General features: G+C 31.9%; 2 protein-coding genes and 1 pseudogene across 2 annotated transcripts; 2 read left to right on the top strand and 1 right to left on the bottom strand.

Moving 5' to 3' along the window:
• Nucleotides 1-240: 240 nt before the first annotated feature.
• Nucleotides 241-2,770, top strand: LOC108202142 (uncharacterized; annotated as a pseudogene).
• Nucleotides 2,771-4,483: 1,713 nt separating this feature from the next.
• On the top strand, nucleotides 4,484-7,857 carry LOC108200504 (uncharacterized). The gene is made up of 3 exons (XM_017368678.2): nucleotides 4,484-5,041; nucleotides 7,012-7,241; nucleotides 7,418-7,857. Exons 1-3 carry the CDS (start codon nucleotides 4,702-4,704, stop codon nucleotides 7,694-7,696), a joined length of 849 nt encoding a protein of 282 aa, XP_017224167.1. The 5' UTR covers nucleotides 4,484-4,701; the 3' UTR covers nucleotides 7,697-7,857.
• Nucleotides 7,858-7,998: 141 nt separating this feature from the next.
• Nucleotides 7,999-11,503, bottom strand: LOC108200502 (O-fucosyltransferase 20). The gene is made up of 6 exons (XM_017368677.2): nucleotides 10,746-11,503; nucleotides 10,144-10,312; nucleotides 9,570-9,659; nucleotides 8,928-9,211; nucleotides 8,563-8,821; nucleotides 7,999-8,481 (listed from the first exon to the last, which is right to left on the bottom strand). Exons 1-6 carry the CDS (start codon nucleotides 11,351-11,353, stop codon nucleotides 8,242-8,244), a joined length of 1,650 nt encoding a protein of 549 aa, XP_017224166.1. The 5' UTR covers nucleotides 11,354-11,503; the 3' UTR covers nucleotides 7,999-8,241.
• Between the last annotated feature and the right edge of the window lie 4,384 nt (nucleotides 11,504-15,887).

Below are 15,887 nucleotides of genomic sequence, written 5' to 3'. Positions count from 1 at the left end.
GTGTTTTTGTTTTTATTTTTTCATTTTGTTTAATAAACCAGTAGTCCAACAAAAAGGAATCTGCATATTTAAGACTTGTACTTTGGCTTATGACAGGTCTTGTTCATTTCCGTTTTAAAAATCACAACTGCTTCCGCATGCAAAACAAGGGACAAAAAAAATTAAAAATGCCATAATCAAAGTTACTAGGGAAAAACAAGCTTCTTTTTTATAATATTTACCACCAAGTCGCATCTCAAGTAGGCATCATAAGTACTTTAAGTTAGTTGGCTTAGTTGTGACCTGTGAGTGTCTAACTGATTGCCAAGTAGAGCATTGAGAATGGAAGCATGGAGCAGTCTAGAGGGCAAAGTGGTGATGGTAACGGGCGCATCATCTGGCTTTGGTCGAGAACTCTGTGTGGACTTGGCAAAGGCGGGTTGCAGAGTCATTGCAGCAGCTCGGAGAACCAACAGGCTTCAGTCCCTTTGTGAAGAAATCAATGGTTCTCCCGATGCTATTGAGCTCACCAAAGCTCCTATATCTGGTAGCATAAGCTGCCGCGCGGAAGCTGTGGAGCTTGATGTGGCAGGGGATGAAGAGACTATCAAGATGGCTGTAGAAAAAGCATGGAAATGTTTCGGACGCATTGATGCTTTGGTTAATAATGCTGGTATAAGAGGTAATTTCTTTTCTCCTGATATTACTGCAAGTTTGATAGTTTGATACTTTGGAGGAGGAGGAAATGCCTCAAAGTGAGGAGTCATAAGGAGTCACTTGGAACAACTTTTATCATTTTGTCCCATATTTTACCTTAATAACGTAAATAGAGAGTCTCTCGGAGATGCTCTAATTACTTACTAGATGTGATACAAATCATTTTGTGCTAAAGTAGGTCTGACGTGTCACAACAACAAAAACTCAAAAACTATGAAACAAAGAAGTCTTTCATCCGATTTTATGTGTGCACGGAGTGGTTGCACTTGAAAACACCATAGTTTGTAGGTCTTAATGGCTGGGAGTCCATCTATTAATTCCCATAAACTGATTTTTTGAACAAGGTGGAGTAAACTCTTCACTAGAGTTAAGTGAAGAAGAATGGAACAATGTGGTGAGGACGAACTTGACAGGATCATGGTTGGTGTCCAAGCACGTCGGATTACTCATGGTCGAAGCAGTTCAAGAGGGATGCATCATTAACATTTCCTCTACAGGTGGTGTGAATAGAACCTTAGCACATGGACTCCTTGCTTATGGCTCCTCCAAAGCAGGACTAAATTCCATGACCAAGGTACACTTGGAGAGCGTTTGAAAAAGCATATTTCATTTCAAATCATAGATTTCAAATTACAAGATTTGAGTTGTCATTTCAATTTCTCTAAGTTTATACTAATATTTAAATGTTATGGATTCCAAATAAAATCCGAATTCGTATTTCCAAACAAGTTATTTGTTCAAATGAAATCCTCATTTCCAAGCGCACCATTAAGTTTCTTAATTAGTAAAAAAAAATCTATACTATACTATTAAAATCTAAACATTAAAAGTTTGGGCGGTCGGCAAGCCGAATTATAGGTCTATTTATATAATTAATTATCTTTTATAACTAATGTTATTATCTTTTTATATTTTTCAATTAAAAAAACTAAATTTTCTAATAATGGCATTGGCATAACAACTACCCTTTTCTACTAAACCACGTTATCTTTTTCAAATTCCTAACTAGAAAACTAGTTTTTAAAAATAACACATGCAATATACATATAAAAAAATTAATATTATTATATATAATTATTAATATACAACCGATGATATGTTTCAACTAAATACATTAATATTATTTTTAATACGGTATGTTATCACTTTAAAAGTAGTATCATATATCTTACTATCTATATATAATATACTATATTATTATTATTATTATTATTATTATTATTTTATTATTATTATTTATTATTATTATTATTATTATTATTATTATTATTATTATTATTATTATTATTATTATTATTATTATTATTATTATTATTATTATTATTATTATTATTACTCTATCAGTCGGTCATTATTATTCAACGGGTCTCCTTAATATAAAACATGATTTAAAAAAAATTCTATTAACAATTAAACCAAAACATTTAAAAAATTCGGTTAGTATGATCAATTTGTATTTCAATTAAATTTAAAATATGGACGATAAAATTATAAATGTTATAGATATATAAGCTAGTGTAAGAAATATGGAAATTAATTATAAGACACACTATGAAATAGATACAAAAATGTGACGAATTGAAAAAGTCATTTGTGTTCTCTGCTGGTTCTATTTCTCTAACTTTTGGTCACAAATATAAACAGATAATGGCACTCGAACTGGGGAAGCACAATATAAGAGTAAATTCCATATCCCCTGATATTTTCAAATCTGAAATAACCGAGGGTCTGATGAAAAAAGAGTGGCTGAAGAATATAGCAGAAAGAACAGTTCCTTGAAAGCTTTCCTTACACCTGATCCGGCACTGTCATCGCTTGTTCGCTACTTGATTCATGACACCTCAAAGTATGTTACTGGCAACATTTTCATTGTTGATTCTGGAACTACTCTTCCAGCTCTTCCCATATTCTCGTCCCTGTAAACTTAATTATTGTAAAACATTTGGTCTGTCTAGTTCGGGGGTTGAGCTCAATGTGTGTTGTGTTATATTTGACTTGTATTTGTCAAATATAATTAAGAATAAAATATATATTTATTATATATTTGAAGGTTAAAAATATTGATTAAGTGGCATTTAATATATAAGTCACATTTTAGTGTTATAATTGTATTTAGGTGGTTTTAAATGTGATAAGTGGGCAGTTATTTTTGGGATGGAAGGAGTTGTTAAAGCCCATATACAGTGGTTCACTACCACGAGAAGATGCACCAAAAATGCATATGATCAATCCCATCAGAATCCCAAAAACAAATATTATATACTAATTTTCAGGTCTCAATTTCCAACATGTTGAAGTTAATTCAGGGCTATGAATTTTCATACTCATTTGTCCTCACACGTTGATCTGATTCTCGTACTTTGAGTTGTTCTGGTGTAGTTCTCCAGAAATTTGGTGATTGAGGGACTTGTCCTTAGTTCTAATCTTTGCAGTTTGGCGCTGGTGAGGAAATTTGCATGAAAGATTTGCATTTTCTTTTTCTTTGTCCTTTCTTTTGGTCCAATCTTCTGTTTGACATCTTCCTTTTCTTTCGGCTTACTGTTGAATTCTTTCTGAGATTTAGCTGTATAACATCTACCTTAATTTCCAAGAGCTATAGAAAGGTTTGGGTTATTGCACAAGGATATAGATGAACCAAATATTATGGGTGCAAAAACTACAGTTTGCTATCATGTTTTCTATCAACCTTAGTTTGATGATGATAAAGTTTGACATTTGATATCCCTAAGCACAATCTAATATTTACAACTTAAACCAGACCAATGAAGTTTAGGCACAAGGAAAGAATGGAAAACCTTTCAACTAGGCTACCAATGAATCCTCTACCGAATGAATTTCACTTCTCATTGCTTTTAGCTTTAGTTTTGGCATAGTCACAGATTTGTATTCGAAAAAGCGCTGCTGCTAACACTGCATGCCTTACATTGCTTGCGGACACGGTTACCATTGAGATGAGGAAGATGTGCTTATTATGGATATCATGTTTGATTTTACTGGGCATTGCAGCGCACGCAATATCAACGCTAGATGCATCGTATCCTGATTTAGGCTTGTATGAAATTCATTATATTTGATTCAATATAGTCGATATGATAATCACAAATATCCTTTATAAGAATTGACTTACATATTATATTAAATTAAAAGAAATTATATAAAAATATAGATGTTAATAATTAAAATTTTGATTTTTAAGTTGCTATTAATCATTTATAATTTATATCCAGATAATCTGGTCTTGGTTCTGTATATCCATCTAACATGAACAGGAAATTGTTTAAATTTTCAAATCGTTTTCCAGGTTTTATAAATAATTTCTTGAAAAGTTTCTTAATTTATAAAAAGCCGTTTACAACTTTTTAAATGTTTGTAAATTTGACAGAAATATAGTTCAAAATTTTAAATTATTTTATAACTATAATCAGAAATATTTGTCATAAATAAAAATTCCATGGTTATGTATAAAATTAGAAAATAAAACTTTTACTGAATAATTATACATTTTAATAAAATAAAATTTTACTCCAATAAATGTACGGACTCAAGATCTTTTTGGTATTTTTATCGGTAAAAATTAAAACACACCCAGTTCTACGGAAGTTGTGAAATAATTAAACATAATTGACCTTTTCAATTCTGTGGAATTGGAATAAAATATAAACATGTATTCCCAGTTTACAGAAGATCACTAATATTATTAAAAATAATAAAATGATTTACTAAAATTTTGGACTGTTTTAACTTATCAATCAAGGAAACTGCATTTTCTCACAGAAAATTCTAAGTGCTCTTCAACCGTCCACTTATTCTTTGTGGAATTTTCTCTCAAAGACCGGAGACAGCGTGTGATTCATAAACAACAAACATTGGGGCTGTTATGTTCAGCAGGAGTGGCTTCTGCTTCTGACTTTTATTTTTCTTGAGCTGTTTGTGCTTTGCTAGCTTTTCTCCCAGAATTTCTGCTTTAAGCTAACCGAGACGGCCCCATTAAGTCAAGCACCGAGAATGGAAGCATGGAGCAATCTAGAGGGCAAAGTGGTGATGGTAACGGGCGCATCATCTGGATTCGGGCGAGAACTCTGTGTCGACTTGGCAAAGGCTGGTTGTAAAGTCATTGCAGCAGCTCGGAGAACCAACAGGCTTCAGTCTCTTTGTGAAGAAATCAATCGTTTTCCGGATGCTATTGAGCTTACTGAAGCTCATATGTCTGGGAGGATAAGCTGCCGCGCGGAAGCTGTGGAGCTTGATGTGGCAGGGGAGGAAGAGAGTATTAAGATGGCTGTGGAAAGAGCATGGAAATGTTTTGGTCGCATTGATGCTTTGGTCAATAATGCTGGTATAAGAGGTAATACTATCTTATCAAAACTGAAATATAACTTTGGAGTAGGACATGCATCAGAACAGAGGAGTCATGCAGAGTCACTTGGAATAACTTTTATCGATTTGGTTAGGATCCGCTGATCGTAAATTGAGACCAGCACAAAAATAAAGAATTCAAATAATTATTCCCTTCATCCCAAATTAAAAGAGCCTTTTGAGAAAAAAATTCATTCTAAAATACTTGAGCCTCTCTCTTTTCAATGCACATTTATAAACAATTTTCCATATATACCCTTCTTGTTTATCATTTTCAATGTAACATATAGCTAATACAATTTAAAGTCAATGCAATAAATATGGGTAGAGATGGAAAAAAGAAGAATCATTTAATACTTGGGAAAATAGATTTTTTTGCCACCCAACTTATTATTTGTTTAGAAACCTACCACTGAACTATAATTTTTTTCTTTTTTGTCACTAATGTTAGGTTCGGACTTTTTTTTGTCACTAATGTTAGGTTCGGATTTGATTATTAACACTATGTTATTTTTTTAGCATTATTAAAATATAGTGTTAGTCTGCAATATAATGGCGATCTGATATGGGTCTATATCTTTATATGTAGTGTCCTAGGTAGTTTACTTTGGAGGACGAGAGTTGGACACGCATTTTGAGACTCCAAAAAATTTCAAAAATTATTTTATTTTATTTTTTCTGAATAAAATTTAATGTTGGTTTTTTTTCTTAAAAATAACGTTGGATTTTTTTTTGTCACTAACGTTATGTTTTGATTTGATTATTAACAATATGTTATTTTTCTAGCATTATAAAAATATAGTGGTAGTCTGCAATATTATGGTCATCTATATGTCACCTAGCTAGTTTACCTTGAAATACGAGAGTTTAACAGGCATTTTAAGAACTTAAAAAATTTAGTTTTATAAATTATTTTAAGACTCCACGAAAATATAGTATTACTTGACTTTATATTTCTTTACCACTTCTTGTCACGTATTTTAAGGTTCCCACTTTTTATAAATATAGTTCCATAAGTTAATTTTGAGATTTTCTTTGTGAGTAAAAAAATCCGTACTCTCGTCCTCCAAGATAAACTACCTGGGAGTTAGGACATATATGGAGTACTACATATAAAGATATAGACGCAGATCACCATTATATTGCAGAGTACCGAAAAATAGATTTTCGAAAAATATCGTTTAGATGGTCGGAAAATTTAAATAAAAGTCTGATTTTAATTAAATATAATAAAATTTCCCAAAATGCTCCTGCAAAAGTTAACGGTAACGGCAGAAGATAACGGAAAGGGTGCAGAGTACGGATTAAAAGTAAGGGGCTGCATAGTGTTTATTCCAAAACTATTAGGTGCAATGTGCAACATGCTGAAATCAAAGGGGTGCCAAATGCAATTAACTCTAAAAAGAATAACATAGTGTTAATAATCAAATCCGAACCTAACGTTAGTGACAAAAAAAAATCCGAACCTAACATTAGTGGCAAAAAAGAAAAAAATTATAGTTCAGTGGTAGGTTTCTAAACAAATAATAAGTTGGGTGGCAAAAAAATCTATTTTCCCTTAATACTTCTTAATATGTGTGAAATGAGCAAAAGGCTCATCTAGGGATGGAGGGAGTAACGTGGAAACCCTCTAGAATCACTTTTGAGTATATCTATATTTGTAAATCACTAAATTGGAGTCAGTTCATCACTCAACTCTATTGACAACGAACACATCAACTTGATCATAAAAAAATTTCCCTTGTGTATCTCTCATACAACTTTCTAACTTTTGCAATACATAGAAATTCTACATATAATTTATTTGTCCCCAAATTTTAACTTAATAGCCTCAATAAAGAGTCTCCTCTTAGTTACTACATGTAATACAAAGCATTCTGTGCTGCAGTAGAGTCTTCCTTTGAGTTTTTATTAATGGTTGGTATTAAGACTTAATTAGTCCGTTTATTGATTCACAAGGTGGAGTGAAGTCTTCACTAGAGTTAAGTGAAGAAGAATGGAACACTGTGGTCAGGACAAACTTGACAGGATCATGGTTGGTGTCCAAGTACGTTGGATTACGCATGGTCGAAGCAGATCAAGAGGGATGCATTATCAACATTTCTTCTTCCGTTGGTTTGAATAGAACCATCTCACCTAGGGCTCTTGCCTATACCTCCTCCAAGACAGGACTCAATGCCTTGACTAAGGTACACTCTAAATTCATAAACATATAAATGTTGGTCCTACATGATTTTAATCTTCACCAACATAAGTCCTTTTCATTGTGCTGCTGAAAAATCAAAAAAACTTAAAAGTTAATATTGCATAATATTTGTGTTCTCTAATGGTTCTGTTTCTAACTTTTGGTCACAAATATTAACAGATAATGGCACTGGAACTGGGGAAGCATAACATAAGAGTAAATTCGATATCCCCTGATATTTTCCTGTCTCAAATAACGGAGAGTCTGATGAAACAGAAGTGGCTCAAGAATGTAGCAAAAAGAGCAATTCCACTACAAGCTTTTCTTACACCTGATCCAGCACTGACATCGCTGGTCCGCTACCTAATTCATGACTCTTCAAAGTATGTTACTGGCAACACCTTCATAGTAGACGCTGGAATTACTCTGCCTGGTCTTTCAATATTCTCTTCTCTGTAAACTTAATCATCATAAAGTATAGTCTCTGTTCAGTTCAGGGGGGCCGAGTTCAAGGCTTCGTGATGCAGATCATCAGCTTTACCAATGGCCCCAAAAGTGATATACGAATAGTGATCTTATTCAAGGCAATAAATGTATATTGAAGTGAATTCAGTACTTAATATCGTTTTTGCTCCCACTGCTCTATTTTTCCACATATTCTTGCTTAAAGAAACTACCCTGTTTGTTTAGTTTATAATTCGATGAAGACAAATGTATTGCATAATCATGTATTGGAAGTACTTGCACAGCTGCCCAAGACAGAAGACAAAAACAATCAATATTTCTTCTACTGTAAGTGATTTGAATTTCTGTATGCTTGATATTCGTATAGGCTAACTATTACATGGAACCGGCTCTCATACACAAGTGAATCCGAGAACCATGATATTACAAGTGTAAGTAAATCCACCTGGGAAACTATACAAAATGGTGGATTTGTAGCAGCAAATGTTCCTGAAACTTTACAAACATTTCGACTTTTGAGGTATTTTTCCTAGTCATCATCACAATGTTGAATGCCTATTTGAATTTTTACACATACACTCTGGAATAGGATACTTTGTAACATCTCTCCCTGCTTTGCTCGACGTTTTTAGCTTTGGCTGTCCCAAGGAATCGCGGTGCAAGTCCACTATGATCCTCCTGAAGTCTTCTTCAGGTATGGAAGAATTTAGAAAATAGGGAACCATTTGCCTCTTATTTGGTATAATGGTTTTTTTGTGCCCTGCATAAGCCCTGCTTCCCTATAGTATTCATAACAAAACAAATTGTTAGGTCAGATATAAGTCAAAATGCTGCTGCTTTGTTAGGTATAAGAAATTTACCTGGATAGCATGGCCCATATTGCCACCGTGAGAAGGCATGAAAACGTCGCTATTTTCAGAAACAATGTAGTCGATGGCAGCCATCATGGAGGCTTTTTTGGCAAATGGCTCAAGCTCTCCAGGCAATGCAAGGTCTTCCTTATTGTACAGATGTGGAAATTCTTTAGTTAATGGTAGTAATGCACTTTCTCCGCCGAATGGTGTTCCTCCAGCCCAGAAAATCTGAGCAGTTTTTGGAGCCCCGAGGGCCTTGAGCAATCTTCAAAAATTCCAATAAGCTCGTTCAATGTAAATTACAAAGAAATATATTTATGAAATGGGAGTACACTTAAAAAGGAAAGTATGGTACTTGGTAAATGCTTTACCTGGTGACATCAAAGGCATTTAAGGGGCAAAGACCAGCAAGCTTCCTTTCATGGTAACTCATAGTTGATCTTGAGGTTAAGAGCTTGGGATGTTGCTTTCTTTCCTCTCGTATTATCTCATCGTAAGCATGGCTGAGACCAGGAAGGCAGCCTGTTCTGACCCATACATCCTTCTCAAGGCGCAAATGAAGAGCAAGGTATGGTCCCTTGCTTCGTATTCTCTCCGTGAGCTTGTTACCAAGTTGCAGAATTGATGGTGCAAACTTAAGGGCATGAAATGCTACCTACAAGATCAATCAGACAGATAATTTAAAATTCCAAAGAAACAAAAAATAACCCAGAAAGCTGAAACTAATGAGGACTGCATAACTGAATAAGCAACAAAGTTATTAAAAATTAAATAAAACCATAAAGAAGAGAAAAGGATGCAATAAGTTGTTAACAAAATAAATAAATATAGCAAAGTAGTTGAATGATTAAACTACTTTTGAGTAGTTAGTGTGTCTCCAAAGAGTCAGGTATTGAGGTAACATATATCAATCTCATACATTGCTTCGTCAACTCCTCTGTAACTAGTTACTAGTATTATATTAGACTACATATAAATTTAATCCAAATGCAAGAACTGAAAAATCCTTTTACCTTGCACCTAAGTTTCTGGAGATCACCAGGAAGATCCTTCGAAAGCCTTGAATCAAGACCGCGTAATAGCAAAACACCTTCCCTTCTCATCTACAAAAAACCAATACAAATCATGTAACCGTAGCTCTGCAGCAGCTTGGAACCAACAAAAACCATGTTTTTGCAGCAAGTCTAATGCACAAATAACAGGACATGTAATTCTATTTCATGTTTCACTGATACAGCAACTAATATGCTTTAACGAATAAGTTCTCTAGATGATCCAAAATGATATGGAATAACAGTCTTACACATATAAGTTAAAACTTGGTTTGTTGCTTCGAACTTTGAAATAATCTTCAAATAGTCAAGCACAACATATGATCCACCTTGTTATATGATTGATACCATATAACCTAACATTCACAAACTAAAAACAAACATAGCACAGAATAACAATATACAGCTGTTAAACCTCAGAAAACAATTGAAGCAGACAGTCGCCTAAGTTTGGTTAATTTCCTAATTTCTTCAACACCAGTCATACATCTTGACGGTATAAGACAAGTACTGTAAACATGGGAAAGTAGCTTACTCTTTTGAGATAACGGGCACGAATCCATTGAGGAGAAACATGCAACGGAGTGTGCTTCTCCTCCACAGGCCTGGACATCAAATGAGTTGATGGTAGTGATGTAACTATTCTCACATGGTCAGCAAGAACACTCTTGAAGTGTTGCAAATCAAAGATATCAGAAAATTCACTGCGCCAGAATAAACACAAAACATTACAAATACATCGTAGGACAAGCAATTGAGCATGACTGTATATGATAACAAATATCAGAAGATTTAATGCAATTCAATGCACTAGGGGAAAAGCAGAATCATAAACACATTTTTGTTACAATTATAAGACTAGTATCCGATACTAGTAACTAAGCGCGGATATATCATAACAAATCTATTTTTCCTCAGTGAAGTAGAGGTGATAAAAATTCTTATTGCAAACATATATGCATGAGAATCACATAAACTGACATCATGGGCCAACAAATTCCACCCAAAAGTTCATACTTTTCAGATTCTTTAGTTGTGTCTTAACTAAATCAGAATGTTTTCAAAAAAGATTAAAAGCCCTTGTTATTCTAACAAGGCAAAATTAACACAGATCACTTTTTTTACAAAATTACAGACCTTTCATCTCCCCAGATTACATTAACTTGCAAAATAGGAACAACCAAAGCAGCTCCAAGAATCCTGGCAATAACAACAGCATCAACAATCTGATTCCTCTGCTGATTAATCCCACCAGCAACAACCACAACCAAATAACTCTTCCTATTCTTCAAAATCCCAGAACTCTCTTTCTCATATTCTTTACTAAAATCCAAGCATGACCCATATCCCAAACCATCACCTTTCTTCCAAAACTCACTCATTTCTTGATCACTTTCTTCAACTGTTGGCCTAACACTAAGCTGAGACACAAAATTCCCTCCTAAAACTGATGATTCTTGATGAGAAATCAAAACCCCAGATGAAATAGAACATGGGTGTGCTGCAAAAGGCACCAAAGGATCAAGATTACCCCACATCTTGAAGATTTCAACAAGTCCAAATAAAAAAATGAAAGAAAAATAAAATCTTGGGTTCTTGAAAAGATTGAATCTTGAACTCTTTGAAGACTTCTTAGGTGAAGTAAGAAGAGATTGAAGTGAAGAAGAGGAAAGAGAATTAATGATTTGAGATGGCACTGAGATGTAAGCTTGCTTCTTCATTTTCTTGATAGTGTTACTATACATTGTTGTTAAACATACACATTGATCATGCAATGAAAGAAACAGAGCATGAATGGATTGATTGAGGAATGAATGAAAGAGAGAAGAGAGAATGACTTTTGAGAGAGGAGTGTATTTTGTGTCAGACGTTTTATAGGAATCATTCAAAGCTCCCACCGTTTTTGAGTTTTCAAACCATATCAAATGTACAATTTGTTTCTTTTCCCACCACTATTATTGTTTTTTATCTTTTAAGTTTCATTTTCATCAACTTTGGACTTATTAAAATTTTGTTTTGTATCTTCATTTTCTATTAGTTCCTTCATTTCTGAGTAGTTAACATATTTTATATATTATAATATTATTATTATCTAATTTGAATTTGTATATTATTATTCTTCTTGTTTTTTTTGAAATTTGACTTTACAAAATTATACATACCATTTTAAAAATTAATTGATACTATTTATTATTATATTATTAATTACATCTCATGAATCGTAATTATTAATAAATTTATGCAAATTGATATATAAAAATTAATTTTATTTATAAATATTTTTTATCTATAAACAATGAATAACATCATCTAAACATATTAACGGTTCATTGTTTATGATCTAACAGTTCTTATTAAACTCATTTTATTACTTTTCAAATTATGCTTATATGTTGAATATTAGATATACGGTATAAAATATTGTAGTTGTATTTAAGAATTACAACCACAAGCTACAATCAAGGCATCAATTTTGGTTCTATGTTTTTTTTAGTTATTTCCATATTCTGCGACTTTGCGTTACTTCTGCACTTTATGTCCCTTATTTACCTTCTTCGTTTATCACCAATTTCGATTTTCTTTTTTATCGTGTTGCACCTCCATTTGTTTGCGTTAGTTCTGCACTCTATATTACTTGTTTTGCCCACTCCGTTCATCACTTATTTTTAATTTTTTTCCTCCATCATGCTGCACCTCTAATTGACTAAAGTAGATGGTATTCATCTCGGAAATCAATATTATCTGAAAAAATTAAGTTGACATTCGTTTGTCCTTCAGTTAAAACTCACTTTCACTCAAGTTTAGTTCTACAAAATTAGAACTAATTAAACAAATTCTAGATATTATATGATGTATCACATATGCATAAATGAAAAAAGAAGACGACGATGACAATAATTGGGTAGATTGTTCTGCAACTGACCTCTAAACATAATTGAGGTCAATGATGACGGTCCGGCGACGATGCTATGCACGGAAATGTAATACTTATGCAAACCAGGATGGTGCTACAGACTTATTAACATAGATGAGATTTTTTGTAACTAAATATTTTTAGGAGAAATGTATGGGGTAATGATGCATATTGGATATATGAGATAATCCTTTTTATAGTTGCAAGATATACAGTCTTGCAAATCCGTATACGATTGCTAAGATTAATATAAAAAAATAATTATTTTGTTCTCTAAATATCAGCAATTCATTAGTGTTATGATCTAATGATAGATTATTTGATCTACTAAATATTATAAAAAAGTTAACACTATATAGAACCCAACTCTTATTATTTCATTATCTTTTTAGTTCATTTTCATGAAACTATTATATTAGTACTTCTAAAGAAAGTAACTAAAATCTAATTTTAAGAAATAGTGTGAAATAATTAAATTTTATAGAATTAAAATATTAATCCAAAATTGACGAGAGCTTCATAGTTAAGGGACTCCTCGGATATTGGGGTCGTTTGGGTGAGTTTAAAATAAGTCTTCATTAAAGTGAAAAAATGAAATAAAAAATTACAAATAAGTTAAAATTTATAAGTGATAAAAATGTTTGGAAAATAGACTCTAACACGAAAAACTAGTATGTTACGTAGTCATAAGAACATCATCAGTTAACTCCTTATTGTTCTAAAAAGATCTTTTTATTCTCTACAACTTTCGTTCTTTAAATTTTTCCGAAAAATATCGTTTAGATGGTCAGAAAATTTAAATAAAGATCTAGTTTTAATTAAATATAATTAAATTTCTCAAAATGCCCCTGCAAAAATTAACAGTAATGGCAAAAATTAACAGAAAGGATGCAAAGTGTCTACGGGTTAAAAATCTGGGGCTGCAAAGTGTAATTTCCAAAACTATTAGGTGCAATGTGCAATATGCTGAAACCAAAGGGGCGCCTATTGCAATTAACTCTATTATATTTTATTTATTTTTTTGCCAAAAACTCTATTGTAATTTTGTTTTTCTTTATCATATATTAGCCTATATACTGACTATAAAAAATCTTTTTAACAGATGAGCACATATTTAAGATTTTTGTTTGTGTATTTTCTTATTTGAAAGGTTTCATTATCAATATTAAAACTTTATTACATAAATATTCCCGATCACACTATTAGAGAATAGTTTATTCTAAATATTTTATGTGTATATTATTTGTTTTTGAGATTTCATTTTTCATGAAAAAAGGTAAATTAATTTTTGATCTTCAGAATTTTGATGCACCGGGGTTGAATGAATATCAAAGAAATTAAAATTAAAATTTGTGAACACAGCTTAGGACTAAAGATTAAAAAAAATAGGGGGAAACAGTGAATAAATATCATAGGACAGAATTTCTCATTGTGGAAGATTACAAGGACACCAAGGTTGTGTTCATCTCAAGTGAACGGAATTTTAAGGAGAATGGAATGAATTTTGTACTCTAAAATGGTGTTGATCAAAGAAAATATTAATAATTTTCATTCCTTCAATCATTCCAATCCTATTATTTTAACTATAATTTTAACCCACATGTTTTGGAAGGAATGTTCATTCTATTTTTACATCATGTTTTTCACAATCTTTCTCACAAAAAATTTAACTATATTCATATTTTGTCACTATTATTTCATACTTTCTTCTTTCACCTTAAAACTTCTATATAATTTTTCATTCCATTCTCCCTTCATTCCTTTCCATAAAGTGAACACAGCATAAGAAATAATGAAAATGGAGTTCCGCCAGTGAATTTGGATTTCCTTGTGTTTTTTAAAGCAAAAATGATGGAGTCGAGTTTTAGTTAAATTGTTTGGAACTAATGAAATTGAGACACGTCCTCAATTTCTATGGACCGTGTTGCTACGGTGAATAATGTATTCAGTCATCTCTCAGGTTACGACTATTCTAAAAAGTTGGATACCAAGAATATAGATATTATTCTAACCATTAATACTTGATGTGTGTGGATGTGTGTGGTATAGTGGTATTTGTCAACCAAGTTAATCGTTGTGATGATCATTTCTTGTGAAAATTTGTATGGCATTTTTAAGTGTAATCTGAAAATCTACTAGAGTGTCTCATTGCAGCTTTCAAAAAGAAATTTTCTTTGTTTTCTAGTACACAAGGAAGCAGGTAGCAAGGTCTTAAGAAACTAGCAAGAGTACCAAGTAGTAGATACCGATTATTTATTGTGGTCAATTTCCACTTAACAAATTGTATGATATAAAAACTTGTTTCTTAAATATAAAAGGAATAGTGTGTGGGTGGTGAGTGAGATTTGAATAAGCATCATTCTGCATGCTCTTAGTTTTCAAGTCTTGTGGCCAGTGTCATGTACCATAAGATTGGAAGTTGACATGTCTATTTAAAAGGAATTAGGTGGTTTAAAACACTATTATTGAACCTTAATTTTCAATAGGGTTAACTAACTACATAAGCAAGTATAGTTTCTTTTAGAAGAGAAATCTATAATTTGATACTATAGGGCTTTATTTGTGATTTGGTGAACTAATGCCACCTAAAATTTGGTGGCCAAAATATGTGACGTTTGATTTTGCATTATTTTGTCAAAATGTCAAAACGACTATATATTTATGAAGTTAGACATGAAGGAAAAAGTATATGGGAAAGAAGGCAATTACAATTATTTTCCAGTAACATTTATACCATGTACAAAAAGTCTATACTTATATCTATTTATGTATGCTACTAGAGGATCTATAATGACATTAATTTCTAAGACTTATATAAGATTTGTTCAACCTTTAATTGAAAGTTAGAATGTTATTAATACTAGCTTATAGCCCGTGCAAGGCACGGGAGCTTTTAAATTATTTATAAATAATAAATCAAAATTTTAAATAAAATAAAATTTAAAATTATGATTTGTTTGTAAGTTAGAACTGTTGTAAATACACCATCACAACTATTAACGGCTTCAAATAAATTATTGTAATCAAACCATTCCTTTTCTCGTATGTATCATGCCAAAGTATTAAATTATTTCGATCAAATTGTAATAAAATTTTGAGTTGAATATGTGAGGCCAACTTCTATTAGATTATATTTATAAATGTATTTTATATTAAAATTATTATAATGTTATTTAAATATTTTTCTAAATTATGGTTCTAAATTAAAATTGATAAACATAATTTGTTTTGAATTAAAAAAAGGAATTATAAACATGCAATAAGAAGGTAGAATCTGTTTTGGGTTAAGAAAAAGTTTTTCATAAATCCGGCTTATTAATTTTAAAATATATTATATAAAATTGTGACGGTGTGATTTATATATA

Source organism: Daucus carota, chromosome 9 (assembly GCF_001625215.2).
Source record: "Daucus carota subsp. sativus chromosome 9, DH1 v3.0, whole genome shotgun sequence".
NCBI classification, from domain to species: Eukaryota; Viridiplantae; Streptophyta; class Magnoliopsida; order Apiales; family Apiaceae; genus Daucus; species Daucus carota.
This window is presented reverse-complemented; position numbering and strand designations above follow the sequence as displayed.